The 25800-nt window shown below is 37.9% G+C and overlaps 1 protein-coding gene across 3 annotated transcripts in view; it reads left to right on the top strand.

Moving 5' to 3' along the window:
- The window catches only part of LOC127808772 (uncharacterized), an 82701-nt gene that overhangs the window by 37790 nt on the left and 19111 nt on the right, over window positions 1–25800 (top strand). For all 3 annotated transcript variants that reach the window (XM_052347379.1, XM_052347380.1, XM_052347381.1), the window contains 7 exons: window positions 2834–3008; window positions 4491–4619; window positions 4722–5306; window positions 5830–6423; window positions 7989–8057; window positions 8755–8868; window positions 8945–9184. In XM_052347379.1, the coding sequence (XP_052203339.1) occupies window positions 2834–3008; window positions 4491–4619; window positions 4722–5306; window positions 5830–6423; window positions 7989–8057; window positions 8755–8868; window positions 8945–9184 (1906 nt within the window). The remainder of the gene's footprint in view (window positions 1–2833; window positions 3009–4490; window positions 4620–4721; window positions 5307–5829; window positions 6424–7988; window positions 8058–8754; window positions 8869–8944; window positions 9185–25800) is intronic.

Below are 25800 nucleotides of genomic sequence, written 5' to 3'. Positions count from 1 at the left end.
TGTTAATGTAATGTTGTTGGAACCATAGTGTTGTGTTAATGTAACATTGTTGGAAACATAGTGTTGTGAATAGCATCTGATGTACTTTAACTTGACCCATTCTTGATTTTTGGAAAGAAATTTAGGAAAATTGGAATTGATCTGATGTTTTGGGCATGCACCTTGAAGCACACTATAATCTCTGGACTATGAATAGAGTTAGTTTTGTCTAAGGTTTGTGGAAGCATTACAGAATTATTATGGTAATTGAAGAAGTTCCGTGTCACATTTTAAAACAATGGCAATGATTTCTTTGACCTCACAGTTGGATTAAGACTTGATATGTTGTTGTTGGTGGTGATGATTTCTTTAAAGTAAAAGATTCATAGAAAGTGGACGGGGTCTCACGTGGATGATAAGGTAGTTTTTGTTGGAAGACTTGGGAACTATTGGTACGGTGCTATTTGTTGTTTGTAGGAGTGATTGTTCAATTTTGTGTCTGATGTTTCTTTACATTCGGGCTGACCTAGATAATGCTATTGGCTTGAAGGTATATTCAACAACAATACAAATGACACGCCTTAATCCCACTAGGTGATAGCTCTAAGGTATATTGCTTATGATGTATGGTACAAGTGTGAAATTTAATGAATATTCCATATTTTAAAAATCCTTCAACTTCATTTTGGTGTAGCTAGGTTTAATTAGTACATTGATTTATCTTGATCCATGTCAAGAGTGGAGTAAGCCCAGTGCTTAGCTTTTCAGTTTGAAATATTGAGCAAGTGCTATTGCCTTTTGAGTTAGCACTTTTCACTTTTATTTGTTGATGTCTCTGTGCGTCTAATCATGTCTTCTGATCCGTTATGCTAGATACTGAAGCTAAACTGTCATAGAAGTTGGCTTTTGACACCTGTAACCAAAATTGATTTTTGGAATATTATGGGATGATCCACTTTTATACCACACCTTTTTGTTTCAACAATTTGCAGTCTGAGCATGATTATAGGCTCACATGGGACATTTGTATGATAAAAAGGTGTTGTATGATCTGCTTCATATTCAACTAGATTGGGTTACTTCTTTCTTAATATTCTTGAAAGCACTGATATACCATTGGTGTACAAGTTTCACCACTCATGCTAATTTTGCAATCTAAAAAAAAAATAGTTGTAGTACATAGGAGATTTTCTCAATTGAAAGAGATATCATTGTAGGAAGAAGGGCAGTGGACTTTATATTGCTAATTTGACATGTTTTATATGCTATCCTTACTTGCATAATGAATTTAGGTCTGTGATGATAATGATGGAATGAATTTGGGTCTGTGATGATAAAGATGATAACTAAAATTTCATAATGGTTAAGGTCTCTTTTGATAGTAGATGCGCTAATCCCATGCTTATGTACTGGAGGCAAGTGTTATTAATTCTAAAAGATCTGTTGATATAATTGACTATTTATTGGTTATGCTCTTTGAAAGTTGGTGAAGTAAATAAGATACATGGAGCAGTGAAAAGGGAGTTACTGTTTTCAATGCTATATTTTTTGGGAGACACTATAGAAAGATGTCTATTGATTGGTGGATTCAGTGGTGAACCACCCTGCCACAAGGTACTTGCAGACGTGCATGTGACCTTGTCACTGAGAGTTGTGTGCCTTTTGGTCATGATGCACGATGTGTGTGGCTGTGGTTGAATGGCAGATGAAGCAGCTGGAAAAATCTTCAATGTGGATTGGTTTTGCTTATATGCAATTGACTTCCTATTGGTTGCTTCACTATGTTTTTTTTTTTCTGCATCCTCGTTGAATGAAATACAAAAATGCTCGTCAAGGATCCTTCACTTGTTACAATGTTTATTGACTTAAAAAGCCAGCAGTATTTTTCTTATTTTTGTGCAACATACAGTGATGTTGGGTATTGATTTGTCACTTGTTAGAACTTTAATTTGAAATCATCATCCCTGCGGTATCTTTCTGCATTTTTTTTGGCACTAAAAGTCCACTTCTTGAATGAAATTCAAAGATGCTGGGTATACATCCATCGCTTGCTAGAACTAGAATTCAAAAGCCTTAACCTAACACTATTTTCCATTTCTTTATATGGCACACAAATGACTATTTTTGTTGATGCACTAAAAGTTTACTCAAATTTATTTTCCAAACAATATCCACATTAAGAAGTGTAGAATCTAGTGATAGACTGAGTACTTCACTTCAAGAAAACCACATATAGAAAGATAAAGTAATGCGAGAGGGGTTTTTTTGGGGGGGTGGGGGTGGGGGGGTGGAGTTTGTGTAGTAATACTGTGACTTAAGTGGCTGGAGATGTTTTTTTTCCTTTAATAGAGTTTGTCAACAAAAATTTGACACTCTTTATTTAATAGAGTAATTTCAATAATTCATTATTTTTCATATATGTTGCAGCTGTTTACAATATTTATTTAATGTCGTTCATGTTTTGTTTTTTGTATAATTCAGAAGAAGTCATGTTACAATGGTTTGAGTTCTGATGTGATCTAGTTGACTAGCTCTCATTGATGCCCCTATCTCTAATCTGTTAGTTAGAATTATTGAAATTACTCAGTTGTTGTTATTTAAGAGTTTGTTGACAAAATTTCCCAGGTGGTTACATTGTTTTAATGCCATTCAGTTGATAGCCTGTATCTGTATGCAGAGTAGTTTGCTTTATCATGGTCTTGGCTGTTAGATGTGAATATATTCTTTACATGGATATATATATATATATGGAGTTTTGCGGTCATAGAGCTCCTATTTTTATGCTGTCTTGCTTATATGTCTCACTTTTCTCTCTATCTGTATTTCATCTAACTAGTAGATATTTATTTTACAGTCTATCAACCATTGCGAGAAAGAGGCCCCTCCACTATGATTCTATTCTTTCTGCATTTCTTGACTTCGAACCAAACTATGAGGCAGCGAGGGGATGTCATATGGCCAGTGTTCATTATTCGATAAGGACTGCTTTTCTGGGGTTCCTTAGGTGCACTTTTCCTGCTATTTTGGAGGTAATTTTTTTTCTTTCATCATACTCCCAAATTATAGAATTCCTCTGCTTCAGTTATTTTTGGCTTCTTCTCTTTCCATATTTATCTTGTTTCTGTTTACTTCTAATTGAAGTGAACTAGTGCCCCCTCTCAATTTGCGGGACTGCTTATGCCTTAGCCATGGCAGATAGCGAATGGACTTCTACTTAGTGGATCAGCAAGATCTTTTCTAACAGGCGGTTAATGAATAGATTTTTCTTGCATGCTGGGACTGAATTGCGCCTTGCTCATTGAATTTTTGAATTGACTAGTGAATCTCCGTCTTTCAATTTTATTGATGTTTCGAGCTTCTCATAATCAGGAAAACTATGCTTGAACATTCATTGAAAAGTTCTCTTGATATTGATTTCTTCAACATACGTATTTCGTTTCTCCCCTCCCCCCCCCCCCCTCTCTCTCACCTTTGTGCTGAAAGTGGACTGTTTATTAAGATAGCAATATGTTCGTCTGAAGTTTTACTTCTCATTACCCTTTTGTGTTTCTTGTTCATTTTTTAAAGGGTTAATTACCAAAACAAGACCCACCTTTTACTGTATCTTCAATTCTGAACTTATAATTTTTTCAATACTGGGTCTGGACTTTCAATTTGTATCCAATATGTACCATCAGTTTATTGTTAAAAGAAACTATTAATTTCTAACGTGTTATTCTCAATTAAATAAGATGAATTGGTCAAATAAGGTGGTTCGAAATTCCACATCATTCCTTGCAAATCTCCTAATGCTAAACGCGATGGACTAAATTAGACATTTGGGTGATGCTAACCAAGAATTTGATACCTTCAACAAGGGAATATACATAACATTCAAGATTATTAGCTTTTTAATGTACAATTTGAACTAAAGACATACATGGTACAATTTGAAACAAATTGAAGGTTTGGCCCTAGTATTGAAAAAAAATAGAAGTTTGATACATAATGGAAAACACGGGTAAGAGGTGGGTCTTTCTTTGGTCATTAACCCTTTTTAAATAATAATATTTGTTTTACAACAACAATCATTACCTTTAATCCCACTAGGTGTGGTTGGTTACATAAATTCTAGCTTTCAAACCATTTATATCCATTGCCATATTTTTTGTTAGTCCATTATACCCTCATGTCACATTTCTTACCATGGCTTTTTTTTTGTTGGAGGGGCCCCGCCGGGGGGGGGGGGGGGGGGGGGGGGGCATTCACTACCTCATTGATACAAACTTCTTTCATTCCATGCACTTGCATTATAGGTGTGTCTACTGTTCTTCTTCTCACATGCCAAATAGCGCAAATTGACACATTTAACAATATTTGAAGAGCTCCCAATCTGTCTTGATTGAGGAAAGGGATTTTAGGTCTCATCATTAGTAGGACTCTCTTTAACTGGATGTCTTATCTTGATGCACATAATGTCTTTTTATGCCTGCAACTATTGGCTGACATGGTAATATATTTTTTATGAACAGTCAAGAGACAGATTACTTGGGGCACTACGGGGAATGAATGCTGGAGACGCTGCTGATCAAGTTATCCGTCAAGTTGATAAAATGATAAAAAATAGTGAGCGTGCTTCACGTGATGCCCGGTTATCTAGGGTATATATATATTGCATTATATTTTTCATTCTTTTTGCTATAGTGTCATTGCTTTGGCCTGATGAATTGCTAGTTTTGCTAATTTTAATGTCTGCTTATCAGGATGATCAGGCATCAAGTCAGGTTCCTGTTGGAGGTGATACCATAAGAAAAAGGCCCATGCCTGTGGAAAATGAAGAACCAAATAATGCTCATGATATGGCTTCCAAAAGAATTCATCATGGTCCTAACACACACTCTGATCTGCCCATTCAAAACAGTGATTCTGGGTGGGATTACACTGCCAATGGAGTATCTTCTAAGGTTTCTCTTCTTGATAGTGGCTTGAGTCCCGTGGAACAAATGATTGCCGTGATTAGTGCTTTAATCGCAGAAGGGGAGAGAGGTGCTAAATCACTTGAAATTTTAATATCTGAAATTCAACCTGATCTGTTGGCTGATATTGTCATGGTTAACATGTGGCACTTGCCGAAAAGCTGTCCACCATTACTGAGACATTACGGCCTGCCAGTGACTTCTCAAAGTGGTTCTAGTGGTCCACCTTCGGTTGATGTACCAATTGGTTCCCCTTCTGTTCAGTCTCCCGTACAAACACTTTCCTCTTCATCTAATGCAGTCTGCATGGTAGTGCCCGAGTTGTCTACTTCCTCTAACCTTCCAGCAGAACCCAAGCGTGACCCAAGACGGGTAATTTTTATAATTTTATGATTATATGTTTCCTTTTGTTTTATTGTTGCTGAGAATAATTCTCCTTGTTATCATTGTGTACAACAAAGAGGAGAAAGAAAGGAATAGCTGGTGTAGTTAGTTTTAGTTTTCAGTTGTGTTAGTTTGTTTTGTAAGAAACTGATTGCTGCAACTTGCAGCAAGTTTGTTACTGCCAGCTGGCAAGAACAGTTAATTTGTTAGAGCTTTCATTGAGTAGTATATAAATTCAACAAAGCTGGTTCTAATCTTTTGAGGCTTCATTTTTTGAGAATGCATCTTCCTCCTCCTCTCAGTTTTCTGTCTTTCTCTGTTTCTTTATTAATTTTCAATTGTTACCCTGACTTTGACTCCTTGTGTAATTACTCATCATTATCACAAACATTACTCCCTCTTGGTGGGGTTGACTACACAAAATTCTAGCTCTCCAATTATCTTTATCATGGCTATATCTTGCTTGTGTAATTTGCTTTCAGTTGAAATTAAAAGACTTGTAACTTTCCAGGATCCACGGCGCCTTGACCCACGGCGTGCAGCAGTATCTGTTGAGGTGCCACAGATGCTTCATGTGGATGACACAGAAGATATGCAATCTGAGATTGCTTCTTCACTGGTCACAACTGTTGAAACTACATCTGGATCTTTTTTGCCTAAAATTGACGATGATGCACAAAAACTAGAAAGTCCAGTTGTGTCTAGATGCAATCAATTGGATCCTGTGGAGGAGAAGGTTCTGGAAGTAGCTTCCCAGGAAAATGCCCCTGCTGTTGAGGTTGATGAACCTTTGCTTTCTCCTGTTCACAGAACTGACGAGGATTTAGCAGAATCAAGGTTATCAGATATTTCAACTCCAGATGATTCTCATAAATCATCTGCACTACAAGCTGATGAACTTTCTCCAGCTGCTTCAGAAATGAATATCTTAGAAGAGGCCTGCCCTGATTTACCTGTTCTTCCATTATATGTTGACCTGACTGAAGAACAGCAAAGAAATGTGAGAAAATTGGCTACCGAAAGGATTATTTACGCTTACAAGCCTTTACAAGGGGCAGATTGTAGCCAGACAAGAATAGCATTGCTAGCTAGATTGGTTGCTCAGGTCGGGTCAGCTTATTTCTTGATTGCTTGCTCAATTGGGAAGCCTGTTTCTTATTCATATTATCAAGCATTGATTGTTACCTTTTTTCTGTTGATTATGTTTTTGACCTTCTAGTCCAAATATAGTTTTATGCCATGACAATTGTGATATTGGGTAAAACTTATCATGACTTTTTAATTATGCATCTCGTTTGAAATCCATGAGGCCATTTCCACAGTCTTATATCCATTTCTAACTTTAAAATATGGATGTCATTCAAAGATTGAATTTTATGTTATCTTTAAATTTATTTATGAAGAGAAACTTAAATGATATACTTCATTATTAAAAAAAAAGTCTAAAAATATTGTGATAGAATGTGTGTGTTCCTAATGATGCTTTAGTATTCAGTCATCCATGTAAGGATTTCCTTTTTGTGATGAAGTTTTGAATGCAAAATTCTTATGTCTAACCATCATCCTACATGTTCTTCTGCTGAAGAAAGTGTGATATAATTATTACATGGTTTTAGATTTTTCGTGAGTTGAGTACCAACATGTGCAAGATATGAGAGTATAGTTGAGATGAGAATGTTATGGTAGATGTGTGGCTATATAGACAAAATTAGAGATGAGATTATAAGCAATTAGGTTGGAGTGACACCTATTGAAGATAAGATGCATGAGATGCAATTTAGATGGTTTAGACATTAGAGAAGAACACCTATAGACATGCTTGTGAGGTGAGTATATGAAGAAGGAAATTTGTTGCAAATGAAGTATATGAAGATTGAAGAAAACTTGATGGAGAACTTTTAAAGATTTATCTGTTCTATTAGGATGTTTGAGTGGAATCGCATTCCTCTTTGTTGCATTCACAATAATGGTATAAAAGAAAAAGTTCTCCCACTTTATGAACTTAATATTTTAGACAAGTTTTTAATAATGTAACTAAATATGCGTAAGTTTTTACTCAAATCTTACTGTTAACCTGATATTTAAATAGTTTTATGTGTTCTGCCTGTGTATGAAAAATAAAATTTCGAAGTGTGTTGAGAGGGTAATAGTGATGTAAAAAATAAATAGCTCTCTCTCTACTCATATAAGTTTCTAGATAAACAACATATCAAGCCTTATCTTACTATGTGAGACTGGCTATATGAACTCTAGCTTGCTGGTCCTTTCTACCTATGACCTCATTATCCAAGGCCCGTCTGTCCTTTATAACTAATGCATCATATCTAAGTGTCTCTCGCCAATTTTTTAATGGTTTTCCTCTACCTCTTTTGCTAGATATTTGTTCCATTCCATTCACTCTGCTCTCCTCATAAGAGCCTTCATTGGTGTTCTTCCCATATGATCAAACCACTTTACTCATGTCCCACACATTTTTTTTTTCGTGTTAGAAGCCACTTTGATCTTATTACAAATAACCCCATTTCTTTTCTTTTGGTATGGCCACACATCTATCTTAACATTCTCATTTTCATTGTGCTTATATTTTGCACATGTTGGCCTTAATATTAGATGTTCTTCATCTTAAATGCTGCCTAAAAAGAAAACATTCACATAAATGTTTTTTTGCAGTGTGATGCTGATGATGACATGGTTGGGATGATACAGAAACATATTGTCTCAGAATACCAATTGCAGAAGGTACTTGCTTCACATTGTGTTTTTACATCAAAATTTACTGAAACATAAAGATGTTTTTTCCTTTTTTTTTAAAATTTTTGTTGGGGGGGATGATGGTTTGTTACAGTCTAAAGAGTCTTTTCCTGGGTGATTTGTGAAGATGCATCTGCATTATACAACTGTTAAGACATCTTTGAGGGTGTCCTGAAGCAACTGGCATGCTTAAGCAGAACACAGATATATTTAGTTTTCATTTCTGTTTCTTCCCTTTAACCCTTTAATGGGTTATCTTTCAACACCATTAAACCAGCCTGCAAGATTAGGTTTCTCACTTTGAATTTTGGCTCTGAGTGAATACTCCCAAAGAGGCTCATTAAAGGTGAAATAGACAAAGGGCCCTTCAATAGATGCCAGATCTGGACATGTATTTGGCATCATCCCAGGTATTAGTTTTGGGATGCTGTATCTGGGATGTTAACTTTATGGTTAGATTAATATCAACTGCAAATAGTACTTGTCTGGGATGTAACTTTATGGTTAGATTAATATCAACTGCAAATAGTACTTGTCACTTTCGGAATGGTACAAATTGAAGTTCTTAAGATCTTTATAGAATACTTATATACAAAAAAGAACTTATTGAATCAAACTCTGCATTCTTTTGCTACTTGATTACTTTGTTAAATTCTTCAATTGCTGTTTTGCGATTTCTTGGCAGGGACATGAGCTTGCGATGCATGTGTTGTACCATTTGCACTCTCTTATGGTTTCTGATTCTGTTGAACTATCTTCTTTTGCTGCTATTGCGTATGAAAAATTCCTCCTGGGGGTGGTAGGTGCTCTTTTAGCTGGTCAGACTTTATTTTTTATTGATGTTAGGCCTATGCATTTACATTTTTCACTTGTAGGCAAAATCTTTGCTGGATGCTCTGCCAGCAACAGACAAATCCTTTAGTCGACTTTTGGGGGAAGTTCCACTTTTGCCTGATTCTGCATTGAAATTATTGGACAACTTATGCTGCTCTGATTATCAATGTGGAAAAGATGGACGTGATGGTGATCATGTGACTCAGGGCCTTGGTGCTGTGTGGAGCTTGGTTTTGGGCCGTCCACTAAATCGGCAAGCCTGCTTGGATATTGCATTGAAGGTAAACTGGGAAGGAGAATTATAATTGAGGCACTTGTGTGTCTATATATATGCTTTTGCTATCTGTTATTTATGATCTCTCTTCTTAAGGCATGCTTATGTTTTTTGACTATGGGATAATATTTGAATTCCTACTTGGTTGTTAGATCTGATAGCCAATGCTTGGTCCTTTACTTTGATTAGGAACTTTCACACATAGTACCTTATCTTGTGTCATAGTAGACTTGAGGGAGGTTTTTTTGAGGATATGTTATGTGGAAGCATCAGGGGTTGGCTAAATCATACAAAGAAAAGACCAGTTTCGATATTTGGGATCAATGATTCAAAGAGATGGAGAAATTCACTAGGATGTCACACATAGAATTACGGCGGATTGGCTAAAATGGAGAAATGCATCGGGGGTGTTATGTGATGGTAAAATCCCATTAAAACTGAAAGGAAAATTCTATAGGACAGCTATAAGACCAGTTTTGTTATATGACTTAGAATGTTCGGCAGTCAAATACCACCAGCATGAGCCAAAGACAAGCGCAACGGAGATGAGGATGCTAAGATAGATGTGTGGCCGTACAAAAAAAGATAAAATTAGATATGAGGTTATTCGTAATAAGATAGGAGTAGTGCCAATTGAGGAGAAGATGAGAGAGACTAGACTAAGATGGTTTGGTCATGTGAGAAGAAGACTAAGACATGCTCTTGTGAGGAGAGTTGATGAAATGGAACAATTAGTCAAAAAAAGAGATAGAGACAGACCCAAGAAGACTTTGGTAGAGACATTAAAGTTTGATATGAAGTGTATGGGCCTAAATGAAGATATGACAAAAGACAGAAATACATTGAAGTCTAGAATTCATATAGCCAACCCCACATAGTAGGATAAAGGCTGGATATGTTGTTGTTTATGTTTTGTGGAAGCATGTCGTGTTTAAGCAGCAATTAGCTGCCGCTGTTTCAGTTGTGTTATGTTGTTATGTTTGTGTGTATTAAATTCAAGGAGTTATGCTGTTAGTTATTCTGTTAAGAGAAAAGGCATGCTGTGCACACACACACACACACATATATATATACACAGCTCACTCTCAGTTTCAATAGCTCTTGAATTCATTTTTCAGAATTAGGAAATTTTGTGCAAGTTTTCTTCTTCAATTTTCTCTCATGCATTTTTTCTTTTATGCCCTAGGGTTTCGTTTCATGGTATCAGAACCATTACTCTACCTCGATGCCCCTTCAATCCTGTTCTTAGTTCTTCATCTTCTCCACCACCTCGCTAATCTTCTTCCTTATCGTTTGCCTCGCAATAAGAATTTGCGGTAGTGGCTAAGGCATTTAATTTCATTCCAATCAGGCTGGATTCCGGCAATTATATCTTCTTGAAAGCTCAAGTTCTTGCTACGATTCGAGCTTTTGATTTGACATCATTTCTGAACAAATTGACACCTCCGACGAAGTTTTTGGCTAATCCAGAGTTAGGCGAGATTGGAACCTCTTCTTCTGTCAATCTAGAATACCTGAATTGGATTAGATCTGACCAGTTACTGCTTGGATGGCTGTTCTCCACCATCTTCTAAGAGGTATTGGCGCAAGTGATTCACTGTGAATCATCTGCTGAGGTATGGTCTTCCTTGGAAAATGTCTACTCTCGCCAAACTATAGCTAAATCTTTCCAATTGAAGCAGCAATTGAGGTCGGTTAAGAAAGATTCCCTCTCTATTAATGATTATATTTTAAAAATCAAGATGATAGGGCATGCTCTTGCAGCCATTGAAGAGCCTTTACATGATAAGGATTTGTTGCTCGCTATTCTAAATGGATTGGACTATTACTACGAAATAATTATTAGTCTTATAACCTATCAAATGGATGAAATTGATTTAGAAAAGGTGCAGTATCTTTTATTGATGCTTGAACAAAGGTTAGCATCCAAGAATTTGCCACAAATCTAAGCCAATTTTGATTCTGTTATGCCTTCATTTATGAATATTAATGTGGCTTCATAGTCATCAAGAAATGGTATTGGATCTGTTAATAATTGTAACGAATGGAATAACAATTCTTTTTTATTCTGTCATAGATCCAATTACACGGGCTTTTCTTTTATAGAAGAGATATTTACATAAAAAGGAAAGCAATCAATCTATACAATAGGAAACTATAGATTTGTACACAATAGGAAACTATACAATAGGAAAGAATAGTAGCTGTATGCTTAGGAGAGTTTCCTAAGACCGGTTTAGGAAAGATTTCCTAAACCAATTTTAGGAAACCTATGTCACATTGAATTCTCCAATTGCTAACACTCCCCCTCAAGCTGGAAAATGTATATCCCACATTCCCAGCTTGCTTACCAAGTCTTCAAACCTATTTGCTGATGCCCTTTGGTTAGGATATCCACAACTTGTTCTTCGGATGACACATAGGGTAAATGAATTAGGCCAGCTTCCAATTTCTACTTGATGAAATGTCGGTCTATCTTAACATGTTTAGTCCTGTCATGTTGGACAGGATTATGGGCTATGCTGATTGCTAATTGGTTATCACACCAAAACCCAATTGATCCTTGGGCTTGAATCTTCATGTCTTCAAGGATAATTTTTAGCCACAAAACTTCACAAAGGCAAAGGGCCATAGCCCTAAATTCTGTCTGCATTTGATCTTGCTACAACACTTTGCTTCTTACTCCTTAATGACACCAAGTTCCCACCTAGATAAACACAATAACCACTTGTTGATCGCTTATCTGTGATAGACCCAGCATAGTCAGTATCTGAGAAACCCTTGATGTCTAGCTCATTCCTTGCTTTAAATAAAATTCCCTTGCCTGGAATAGCCTTGAGGTAACTTAGAATTTTTCTTACAACAAGCATATGATCCTCAGTTGGGCTGTGGATGAACTGGTTCACAAGGCTGATTGCAAAAGCGATGTCAAGCTTGGTGTGGGAGAGATATATCAGCCTTCCAACAAGTCTTTGGTACCTTCCCTTGTCCACCCATTGGCTGCTAGGGTTGTTCCACAACCTACTATTAGGTTCAATAGGGATTTTAGACCATTTTCCACCTGTCAACCCTGTTTCTGCCAACAAGTCTAGCACATACTTCCTTTGAAAAATCAACATCACAGCTTTAGAATAAGCAACTTTAATTCCCAAAAAATACTTGAGAACCCCCAAGTCTTTGATCTTGCATTCCCTGGTCAGCCTTTCCTTCAGTTTTCCTTGCTCTTTCCTATCATTGCTTGTGACAATCATATCATCTACATATACTAACATAATTGTCATTTTACCTTCTTTTGAGTGTTTTATGAAGAGAGTGTGGTCTCCCTTACTTTGGTCATACCCGAAAACTTTCTTAACTTTGGAAAACCGTCCTGTTAGAGTAACTCGCAACACTCCACCGATTCTCTCAACTCAACTAGCTTACTACCAACTCAAGAACACACCGATAATGAAACACATAGAGGAGAAACACAAACTGACATACACACACCAAGAACACGCAAGAATTATCCTGGTTCGGTCTTAAAAACAAGACCTACATCCAGACTGCTAGACACCAATCTGATCCACTATCTTGAAACATCCATGAGATGATTACAACAAGATCTGAATCTCCCTTGCCCATATACACTGAAAGCTATTAGGATCCTAGAGAATACAAGCTATACACAACCTTTCTCTACCTCTCACACTCAATCCCAAACACAAGACAGCAATTGGAAACTAACCTTTCTGAGAATAGGTGCGCTAGAACCTCAGATATTCTTTCCTATCCCATGATCCCTATTTATAAGATATAGGGGCGTGGATTACAAGATAAAATCGCTTGCCCAATTGACCTAACTAACCTAATTGGTCAGTTGCCCCTTCAGAAACAAACCTTCTAGAAGAGAGATTAAATCTAACGCTAAAATAGAAACGAAACATGCAACAATATAAAGAAACTTGTTTACATTTAATCTAATCTAATACAAATGTCACAACAAATTCTCCACCCATTTGTACTTCGATTAGGCTTCATCTTCAACCTTGAAAAGGTCTCCCATACCCAACATCATCATTGTCCTCCTGGATCTATTTGAAGGATCCTCATGCAGTGCTTCAACTTTGCTGCAGGTACTAGTTTTGTAAACATATCCGCTACATTGTCTTCTCCTGCAATCTTGGTTAGAAAAACAGTTTTATCTTCAACAATTTGCCTTATGAAATGATTCCTTACATCTATATGCTTAGTCATTTCATGATGGGTTTGGTTTTTTGACAAATGTATGACATTTCGACTATCACACATCAAAGTTGCCTTGACTTTTATCCCTAGGAGCTCACTAACTAGACCCTTTAGCCACATAGCTTCCTTAATTGCATCAAAAACAATTATGTATTCTGCCTCGGTGGTGGACAACGCTACCACATGTTGGAAGCCTGACTTCCAACTAATTGTAGAATTCCACAGCCTAAAGACATAGCCGGTTGTGGATCTTCTCTTGTCTATGTCGGCAGCATAGTCGGCATCCGAGTATCCTAGGATGCTAGCTTCCTCTCCTAACTTTGCTCCACCATAGGTTAGAGCATTTCTTATAGACCCTTTAATATATCTAGGCATCCATTTCACTGCCATCCAGCGAGATTTCCCTGGATTGGCCATAAATCGGTTGATGACACTCATTCCATGTGCCAAATCAGGTCGAGTACACACCATGCTATACATGATGCTGCCTACTGCACTTGAGTAAGGGATATGATCCATTTCCCTCTTCTCTTCTTCATCTTTAAGGGACTGGTCTGAGGATAACTTGAAATGGGCAGCAAATGGCAGACTAACTGCTTTTGCTTCGGCCATACCGAATCTAACTAGCAGCTTTGCTAAGTAGGATTTCTGAGAAAGATATATCTTCCTATGGAGCTTATCTCTTGAAATTTCCATCCCTAGAATTTTTCTAGCTTCCCCTAGCTCTTTCATTTCAAATTCAGCCCTCAATTTATCCTTGAGAAGCTGGATTTCTTTAGAGGACTGACTTGCTATAAGCATGTCATCTACATAGAGCAGTAAATATATGGAAATACAGGAAGAGATATGCTTAAAATAGATGCAACAATCATAGGAACTCCTAAAATATCCTTGGCCTAACATAATCGAATCAAATTTTCGGTACCATTGCCTTGGGGACTGCTTAAGTCCATACAAGGGCTTTCTAAGTAAGCATACTTTCTCCACCTCTCCCTTAGCTTCAAAACCTTTCGATTGTTCCATCAAAATCCTCTCTTCTAAGTCCTCATGGAGGAAGGCAGTTGTAACATCCATTTGCTCAAGATATAAGTTTAATTGAGCAGTGATGGCTAGGAGAATTCTTATGGAAGTGTGCCTTACAACTGGAGAGAACACTTCATTAAAATTAACTCCCTAAACTTGAGTGAAGCTCCTAGCCTCTAGTCTAGCCTTAAACCTAGGCTTAGAATTTTCTTTTGCTCCCTCTTTAATTTTATACAACCATTTGCAGCCTACCACACGCTGTCTTCTTGGTTTTTCAACCAATTTCCAAGTGTGATTCTTCTTAAGAGATGCAATTTCAGATTTCATGGCTTCCAGCCACTTGCCTACATCTTTTGAGGCCATTGCCTCTTCATAGGTAAGGGGTTCCTCTCCTATGGATTCTGCAGCACTATTAAAAGCATAAGCTACTAGGATTAGGAGGTTCTCTAAGGCTTGAGTCTGCGTCACTGTCACCTTCTTCCCCTTCCACTTGGGAAGATCCTTGGTCTTGGTCATGGTTACTTAAAGGTTCAGGATCAAACTGTTTGAAATCTGAAATATCTTGAGTCAGATTTGGGGTTTCATTTGGAATCTCCACCTAAACTGATTCTCCAGGTTCTTCCTGATTTGACCGAGGTTCATTGCTTCCTAATTTTATGGTAAAGTCTTCATCAAATGTTACATCTCTTGTAACTATGGTCCTAGGTCCATCTGATTCTAAGTTCTATAACTTGTAACCTTTAACACCTGATGGGTAACCGATAAAGAGGCATTTCTTAGCCCTAGGTTCTAGTTTACCTTGCTTTATATGAGCATAGGCTAGGCAACCGAATACTCTAAGATGGGCTAAGGTTGGTTTATGGCCTGTCCACTTTTCATAAGGGGTTTGGAGGCTGATAGCTTTTGAGGGGGTTCTATTGAGAACATGGGTTGCAGCAACAATTGCTTCCCCCCAAAAAAGTCTTAGGTAATTGAGCATGAAACAACATGCACCTTACCCTTTCCAAGAGCATCCTATTCATCCTCTCGGCAACCCCATTTTGCTTGGGATTTTCGAGAGCTGTAAGATGTCTAATTATGCCACCATCTTTACACATTTGGTCAAACTCTTTATTACAAAATTCCAACCCATTATCAGTTCTAATTACCTTAACCGACCTGCCCTTTTGGTTTTCTACCATACTCTTCCATGATTTAAATGTGTCAAAAGTGTTATCTTTTGATTTTAGAACATATACCCGCAACATTCTTGAAAAATCATCTATAATAGATGGGAAGTATCTAGAACCTCCATGGGTTTCTGTTTGGGCTGGACCCCATAAATTAGAATATATGTAATCTAGGGGTGCTTTAGAAGAATGGATTGTTAATTTGCTGAATTTTACTTTCGCTGCCTTACCTAAGATGCAAGATTCACATTTAGTTAATTCTAGAGACTTCCCCACATCTAAAATACCTTGGCTAGCAAATTCCTTGAGCCCTTGCTCACTTATGTGTGACATTCTTAGATGCCACAGACTTGCTTTAGATCTAGAATTAATGCTGGCAGCTGAAACTTCACCACATAAAGTGGTGGCCTGCAATAGGTAAATTCCATTCTTTAAAACAGTCTTCATACAAATTAATGACCCCTTTGAAATCTGAAATGATGCACCATCACCTTTAAACTTAAAACCATTTATGTCTAGCTCTCCAAGTTTCTCTTCAAATCAGGGACATACCTCATTGATGTGAGGGTTCTTATGGAGCCATCATGAAGTTTTAACCTAATATCTCCTACTCCTTGAACCTTACATTCATGGTCATTGCCAAGCAAGACCTTTCCACCATTAATTTCCCTGAAGTTTTGTAGCCACTGCTTTCTTGGGGTCATGTGAAACGAGCAGCCAGAGTCTAGGACCTACTCTAGATTGTCTGAACATTCACTAACAATTAGGGCTTCCGAACTATCATAACCGGAGTCACAATAGTTGGCTCCTCCATTTGTTGATTTTTCTTTATCTGCTAAGTCTTTCTTTCTCTTTGGGCATAGTCGTTTATTGTGGCCTTCTTGCTGGCAATAGTAACATTTTATAGGGCCTTTCCCATTTCTAGAATTAGACCTTGATTTACCCCTACTTTTATGATCTTTCTTAGTGCTTCTTGACCTGACTGATAAGGCATCCCCAAGAGAGGTTTTCTCATTCATTTTAAACCTAAGTTCTTTTGAATTTAAAGCACCTATGACATCTTCTAATGAGAGCTTATCTCTACCCATGTTGAAGGATGTCTACAAAATTCTCATAGGACTTAGGTAGAGAGTATAACAGAACTAAGGTCTTATCCTCCTCTTCATACTTCACTCCTATGTTTTCTAAGTCTAGGCACAGTTTATTAAAATCATCTATATGGTCATGCAATTTCTGGGGTTCTTTCATTTTGAAATTAAAAAACTTGGCTTTTAAGAAAAGACGTCTGGACAACGTTCTTTGGAGGTAGAGATCTTCAAGTTTCTTCCAAATTTCTGCTGCAGTCTTCCACTTTTGGTACTTGACGTCCAAGTCAGAAATTGGAAGAGAAAAAATCACATAAAACAAAATCCGAGAATTAAGTGGTGGGATTTAAAAGGGGAGAAACAACTAATCTTCAAAGAAAAACTAAGGGGTAGAAGAGAATAGAATGGAGAAGGACAGGCAAACCAAATGTGGAGGTAAATGGCTATTGCCTTGAGAAGCACGACAAAGGTAGTCCTTGAAGAGACAAATGGCAGAGTCTCAAACCTTAAGGAGTCTTGGTGGTGGAAGGAAGAGGTACAATTGAAAATTAGAAATAAGAAAACTTGCTATAAGGCTGTATATCAGTGCAACAATGAAGAAAGCCTAAAAAATTATAAAAAAGCAAAAAAGACAGCAAAAAGAGCTGTTAGTGAAACAAGGTCAAAGCCATATGAGATTCTATATAAACGACTTGATACAAAAGATGGAGAAAGAGATATATATAAATTAGCTAAAACAATAGAAAGAAAAACAAGGGATCTAAACCAAGTGAAATGCATAAAAGATGAAAATCAAAATGTATTAGTGAATGAGGGAGCGATTAAGGAGAGATGGAAGGAGTATTTCACAAAATTATTCAATGATGGTGGGGACGCAAGAGTTAGGTTAGGACATCTTAGTAACTCCGAAAGGAACGTGAGCTATACATTTTATCGACGCATAAGTTTAAATGAAATAAGACAAGCATTAAAAAGATGAAAAATCATAAGGTGGTGGGACTAGATAATATACCAATAGAAGCATGAAAATGCATGGGAGAAGAGGGCATTTCCTGGCTAACGAAATTATTTAACGCGATCCTTAAATAAAAAAGATGCCAGATGAGTGGAGGAAGAGTACGTCGGTTCCTATATACAAGAACAAAGGAGATGTTCAAAACTATGAAAATTACAGAGGAATTAAGTTAATTAGTGATACCATGAAACTCTGGGAGAGAGTAATAGAGCAAATGCTCAAAAAAGAAACAAATGTCTCTGAAAATTAGTTTGGTTTCATGCCTGGTAGGTCAACAATGGAAGCTATATACCTATTGAGGCGTCTAATGGAAAGGTATCGGGATCAGCAGAAGGATCTGCATATGGTGTTTATCGATCTAGAAAGGCCTATGATAGGGTCCCTAGAGAAGTATTATGGAGGGTTTTAGAGAAGAAAAGAGTCCAAATAACCTATATACAAGCCCTTAAGGACATGTATCGCGATGTAGAAACAAGAGTCAGAACATGCGGAGGGGATACTGAACCATTTCAAATTACAATGGGACTGCATCAAGGTTCTGCACTAAGTCCATACTTATTTGCTTTAGTAATGGATGAACTAACTATAACACATTCAGACAGAGGTGCCATGGTGTATGCTATTTGCAGATGACATAGTGTTGGTAGATGAAACAAAAGAAGGAGTGAACACTAAGCTTGAATTGTGGAGAAACAATTTAGAATCTAAGGGATTTAAATTAAGTAGAAGAAAAACAAAATATATGGAATGCAAATTTAGTAAGAATGCAAGAGTAAAGGATGTTATAATAAAATTGGAAGACCAAATCTTACAAAGAAAAGACCATTTTCGATATTTGGGATCAGTGATTCAAAAAGATGGAGAAATTCACGAGGATGTCATGCATAGAATTAGAGCAGGTTGGCTAAAATGGAGAAATGAATCGGGGGTGTTATGTGATAGTAAAATCCCATTAAAATTGAAAGGAAAATTCTATAGGACAGCTATAAGATCAGCCCTGTTGTATGGCTCAGAATGTTGGGCAGTTAAATATCAGCATGAGCAAAAGACGAGCGTAGCGGAGATGAGAATGTTAGGATAGATGTGCGGCCATACAAGAAAAGATAAAATTAGAAATGAGGTTATTCGTAATAAGGTAGGAGTAGTGCCAATCCAGGAGAAGATGAGAGAGACTAGACTAAGATGGTTTGGTCATGTGAGAAGAAGACCAAGAGACGCTCATATGAGGAGAGTTGATGAAATGGAATAATTAGTCAAAAAAAGAGACAGAGGCAGGCCCGAGAAGACTTTGAGAGAGACATTAAAATTTGATATGAAGTATATGGGCCTAAATGAAGATATGACAAAAGATAGAAATACATGAAAGTCTAGAATTCATGTAGCCGACCCCACATAGTGGGATAAAAGGCTGGATATGTTGTTATAATCTTCCACTTAGATACTTCTCGAAGTACTTTATCTCCTAGGCTTAAGATCAGAATATTGTAAGCCTTTTTGTTGATTTCCTTCTTGGCTGTTTCTTATTCCTCAGTCAGCACTGGTACTTCTTTCCCAGTGGTTGCGTTTGTTGTCTTGGCTTCTTGCTCCAGCGCTCGTTCGAGTCCTTGACTACAGAGGAGCGCTTCCATCTTTATCCTCCATAGACTGAAGTCATTTGACCCATCGAATTTTTCGATGTCAAATCTAGAGGTAGATGGCGCCATATCGGTTTCTTGAGGTGAGCGAGGTTCCTTGAATTTCTTGAAAATCTTGATCACCGAAGAATACTTCTTGGCTCTGATACCAAGTTGTTAGAGTAACTCACAACACTCCACCGATTCTCTCAACTCAACTAGCTTACTACCAACTCAAGAACACACCGATAATGAAACACATAGAGGAGAAACACAAACTGAAAGCTATTAGCATCCTAGAGAATACAAGCTATACATAGCCTTTCTCTACCTCTTGCACTCAATCCCAAATACAACACAACAATTGGAAACGGGCCTGTTCTGTTTGGCGTTTTCGGGCTGTTTTCTGTTTTCAATTTTTCAAAACACTGAAAATGTGTTCTCTTTGTTATTTTCAAAAACACGTTTTCAAAAACAAGAAAAAAATTTGCAAAGAAAACCCAAAACAACATTTTGTTGTTTTGGGTGTTTTCTGTGAAAACACACAGAAAAGTTGAAAACACGGAAAACGCAGAGGCTCCCCCCCCCGCCCCCAAAACCCTTCACAGATTTCTCTTTTCACTCTCTCTCCTCTCCTTTTTCTCTCTCGCATCGGCTGTTGACCGCACCCTCCATCTTCGTCGCTACCATGAGCACCGTCGACGTCGCTCGCCACCGCCGAAAGCCACCGTCAACCGCCCCCCCGACCATTCAATCTTCCTGGTTCGTCCTCCAGCCACGATCGCTGTTCGCCCTCAGCCACCACTGTTGTTCGTCTTCCAGCCACCGTCATCGTCCGTCCTCAGCCACCGCCTCCTCTAGCAACTCAGCCACCGCCGTTCGTCCCTCAGCCACTGCCGCCGATCTGGCTTCTCCAGCAACTCAGATCGGCCAAGATCTGCTGCCTCCTCCAGCCAGATTCACCTTCTTCTCCAGTAACTTTTAGATTGGGAAAAAAATAATTTCAAAATGTATTTATTAGTATATATTAAATATACTATATTAGTATAATAGCATATATTAAATATACTATACTTAGATGGGAAAACCAAGCAACTTGTTTGTATTTTTGTTGTAATTGAGAAAAAAATATTGCAATATTTCACTAATTTTAAAATATATTTAATAGTATATTAGCATTAAATTATTTTAATTTAAATAATAATTAAAATTTTTAAATAAAATATCATAAAATAATTTTTCTCAAAATTTCAAAGTAAACACATTTTTCAATTTTTAATTTTGAGAAACAGTTTCTCAGAATAACAAAGAGAATGCATTTTCAAAAATCTCAAAACAAACACTCAAAACACAAAACGAATTCAGAACTCAAAAATGAAACACAAAGAGAACACCACCTAACCTTTTCGAGAATAGGTGCGCTAAGACCTCTGATATTTTTTCCTATCCCATGACCCCTATTTATAAGATATAGGGGCGTGGATTACAAGATAAAACCGCATGCCCAACTGACCTAACTAACCTAATTGGTCAGCTGCCCCTTCTAGAAACAAACCTTCTAGAAGTGAGATTAAATCTAACACTAAAACAGAAACGAAACATGCAGCAATATAAAGAAACTTGTTTACATTTAATCTAATCTAATACAAATGTCACAACACGTCCAAACCAAGCGCTATGAGATTACTTAAGTCCATATAGAGGTTTCTTGAGATGACATACCTGCCTATCATGCCCTTCTTGGAACCCTGGTGGTAATTCCATATATATATCCTCCTCCAAATCCCAATGGAGGAATACGTTTTTTACATCTAGCTGCTGGAGGTTCCATCCAAAATAGGCTGCCAATGAGAGGAGGATTTGTGCTGTGGTCTTTTTTGCAATTGGAGCAAATATCTCAAGATAATTGACTCCATAAGATTGTGTGTATCCCTTAGCTACCATCTTGGCTTTATATCTCTCTAGGGTGCCATCAGCTTTGTATTTTACATTGAAAATTCATCTACACCCCGCCGGATTGATCCCCTTAAGGTCTGGACATAAGATCCCATGTATGATTCTTTTTTAGGGCACTCATTTCCTCCAACATAGCTTGTTTTCAGTTTCGATCCTGTAATGCCTCATTTACTGACTTATGAATCATAATTGAATCTAAGGAAACTAGGAAACTCTTATGCTTTTTTGGAGACAATGATAGGAAAGAAAATTGGTTAAGGGATGTTGTGTACAACTCCTAACCCTCTTTCTAACTGCAATAGGTAGGTCTAAATCATCAAAGATAGGGCCATCAGAAGAGAAAGTATCCTGAGTGAGATTCATACCTGGACTAGAATCTGAGGGTGGTGTATGCTGTGTGTCTTGGATAGGCTGCCTTTGGTTGTAGATGTAAGGAGACCCCTTGTACCAAATTGGAGAGGGTAACCTTTTGATAGCTGCTTGTTCACCCAACTCAGCCTGATCATGCACGTCTTTGTGATTGCCAGGGGACATATCAATGAGAGGATTAGAAGGTCGCATTGGTGATGGCTGAGTTGTTTGAGCGGTAGAAGGGCTGGTTTGATCAAGAGAAGTAGAATTGGAGTGAGGGGTATGCTGGGAGGTAGATAAGAGAGTATCATCAAAGTTGTCATCGAAGCTGTAGTCCCCATAGTAAAGTCTCTCCCCCTGGGGACCGGATGGAGAGGAACCAAAAAAAGGAAGGGACTCAACAAAGGTAACATCTTTGGAGACATACAACTTGCGAGTAGAAGGATGGTAACACTTATATCCCTTTTGGATAGGAGAATACCCTAGGAAAATACACTTAGTGCCCTTGGATCCAACTTATCTTGATGTTGTTTGGATATGTGAACAAAAGATACACACCCAAACACTCTTAAGAGGAAGAGGATTATGCACATTGAAATCTGGAAAATGAGTGGTTAGACAAGTAGAAGGGCTTTGTTGGTGAAGGAGCTTACTGGGTTCTTGATTAATAAGGCAGGCAGCAGTGAGGATAGCCTCCCCCAAAACGTTTTAGGGAGTTTATAATGATGAAGTAGGGTACGGGCCACATTAAGGAGATGTCTCATCTTTTTCTCAACTATTTCATTTTGTTATGGAGTATCTATACAAGAAGATTAATGGACAATTCCTTGTTGGAAAAACTAATGCATATGGTGATTAAATACTCCCGGGTATTATCAGTTCTAAGTTTCTGTATAGGTGTTCCAAATTGAGTAGTAATCACCTTACAAAAATTTGAGTTCCTATGATTGCCATATCTTTTAGCAAAAACACCCATGTCATTCAAGTACAATAATCAATGAAGGAGATAAACTACCGAGCCCCAGAATAATTAGGAAGTTTACAAGGTCCCCATACATCAGAATGAATTAGAGCAGAGGATTTAGAATTGATTTTATTACTCATGGGATAAGGAACACAATGCTGTTTGGAAATAATGCATACACCACAATGAAAGATATTGGGATCAATAGAATGAAATAAAGTAGGAAAAATAACTTTTAATAGAGTAAATGGAGGGTGACCAAGTTGGTAATGATGCAACCATATATTGTGATGATCCGCTGTAGTTTGAGAGGAACAAGCCACCGGTGGCTGGTCTCTAGATGGATAAGGAGCCTTCCCTACAAAGTAGTACAACCCACCTTTTTCTTTAGCAACACCAATTCTCGTCCCTGTCTTCAGTGCTTGAAACTCACTCATATTAGGTGAAAAAATAGCTTGGCAATTTAAGGTTTTAGTGAGTTGATGAATGGACAGGAGATTAGCTGATAAGTGTGGGACATGAAGGATTGGTTTAATGGAGAGATTAGGGCTAAGATCCACATTGCCATGACTAGCAATAGGAACTGTCGTGTCATTAGCAATTGTGATAATTTTGGTGGTCTTGAGAGGTTAATAGGTGGAAAATACATGGGGGTTAGGAGTCATATGGTCTGTTGCTCCTGAATCTAAGATCCAAACATCGTTCTGATCAGTATTTAAGGTAGAACATAATGCAAAATAAGTGCATTTATCTGGGATTTCCAATTGTGCTAGGGAGCAGGATCCATCTTAGATTGATTTGAGGAAGGACTTCAACTTATTGATCTCCTCAACATTAAATGGAGTGAGATCTGAGCTGTTGTCAACCTCGGCCTTCACTCTCGTCTGGTCCTTCTCTTGCCCCTTGTGTGATAGATAAACCTGGTTTCTTGCGGCCAGGTTCTTGAATCCTCCTCCACTCCTATTTAGGACAACCTCTTTGCCATGAAGCTTGAAGCATGCGTCACGGGTATGCCTGGGTTTCTTACAATGAGTGCACCATAGTCCCTCTTTTCCATTAGCTCGAGCTTGAGCCTCTATTCGCCCAGAACTAGGCCGTGTCCCCTCTCCTTTGTTCACTGCCATTGCTGATTTGTTCACTGCCATTCCTGATCCGTTAGTGGCAGATTCCCTTAGCATCACCAGCCTCCTATTTTCTTTACTTTTTATCACAACAAATACCTCATTAAGAGAGAGAAGTTTTTCTCGACCAAGTAGCTGGACCCTCACTTGATCAAATTTGGGGTTAGGGCTAGCCAAAAACTCAAAAATCCTATCTCGTTCGACTATTTGGTTAAGGGTTGCAGCATCCATGCTGTAAATCATCTTTATATTCTGGTAGTGGTCTAACTCTAGCCAAAGACCATTCATACGATTATATTACTCAGTGATAGATAGCCCCCCTTGCTTAGAACCACTAATTTTAGTTTTTACTTCATAAATGACTGATGCATCTTGAATTTTTGAGTAAGTTCGCTTCACAACTTCCCAAATCTCCTTAGCAATACCCAAAAACATGTAATTCCTACTTACCTCTGGAAGCATAGCGTTCCACAGCCAAGACATTATTTGGGAATCCTCAACATCCCATTTTGGGTACATAGGATCGGTTTCCTTTGGCGAAAAGACAATGAGATGACCGATCGTACCCCTTCTTTTAAGAAATGTCCTTACCAATTGAGCCCACTGCAAGTATTTTCTTCCATCTAGTCAATAGGATAGGTGGATATTGGGCAACTCCCCTGCTACTGCTCCATGCCCAGCTTCTAGGATTCAGGGACTTGATCCACTGCCGGTGAGGTCTCTTCGGTTACCATTGCTTTAGACATTTTAGACATGTTGCAGAGAGCTTAATCAAACACAAGAAGGTCGACGATAAGAAAGGAAGCATGCATGTGATGCAGGTAGGGTTTTGGAAGGTTGCTGTGGCGCTGAAGGATGCAATGAAGGCACTAGGGTTTGTAGGGTTGTGATTGCTCTGATACCATATAAAGAATGGAATAACAATTCTTTTCTATTCTATCATAGATCCAATTACACGGGCTCTTCTTTTATAGAAGAGTTATTTACATAAAAAGGAAAGCAATCAATCTATACAATAGGAAACTATAGATCTATACACAATAGGAAAGAATAGCAGTTGTATACTTAGGAGAGTTTTCTAAGACCGTTTTAGGAAAGTTTTCCTAAACCGATTTTAGGAAACCTATGTCACCTTGAATTCTCCGAATGCTAACAATAATCATAGAGGTGGTTGTATTTCACGAGGTGGTAGTTATGTCAATAGAGGAGGCCAAGGCAGAGGTAGAACATCTGGAAGAAGAATTTACTGTCAACTTTGTGGGAACCAGGGCATTTTGTAGACAAATGTTATCATAGATTTGATAAAAGCTTCCAACGAACACATAATCAAGGTTTTGGAAGACCTAATGTTGTTGTTCAGACTAATCCACGTGCTTATATGGCTTCCCTTAGTGATTCTAACGAAGCCTACATGAGTGAAATAGGGTCAGTTTGTGGGACTCACTATGGCACTCTTTCTTAGCTATCAGAAAACCTACCTCAAAATCCTCTTTCCAATCCCTCCTGGTTTGTTGATTCAGGTGCAACAAACCACATCACCTCCAACCTCAAGAACTTGTCCTTGCATTCTCCATACAATGGTGGTGACAAAGTGACCATTGGCAATGGTAAGCCTCTTCCTATATCTAATATTGGTTTCAGTCAATTGTACACTCAATCCAAACCTACATCTATTATCTCATTACCTCATGTTCTAGTATGAAGAAAAACCTGATTAGCGTTTCACAACTTACTCATGATAATAATGTTGTGATTGAATTTGATTCTAATTCTTGTATGGTCAAGGATAAGGATTCTGGGTTGGTGCTACTTACACCTTAAGAATGGACTTTACTGGCTAGCTCTAGCACTTGATCCTGCTGCTCGCAGCCACTTAGTCCAATCCATTGAGCCAACTTTCTTTTCTAAATTTCTTGTTTCTTTGAGTACATGTAATAGACAAAACTCATTTAGTCATGAGCTGTCCAGTAGTGTTAATGTAGCTCAAACTACTGCTAGTGTCTGTCAGCAATGGCATGCACGATTGGGGCATCCATCTTTTCGTGTATTGCAATCTATATTGAATAAAATTCATGTTTCTTGCTCTCCTTTAGTTCTTC

Source organism: Diospyros lotus, chromosome 8 (genome assembly GCF_014633365.1).
Source record: "Diospyros lotus cultivar Yz01 chromosome 8, ASM1463336v1, whole genome shotgun sequence".
Lineage (NCBI taxonomy): Eukaryota > Viridiplantae > Streptophyta > Magnoliopsida > Ericales > Ebenaceae > Diospyros > Diospyros lotus.
This window is presented reverse-complemented; position numbering and strand designations above follow the sequence as displayed.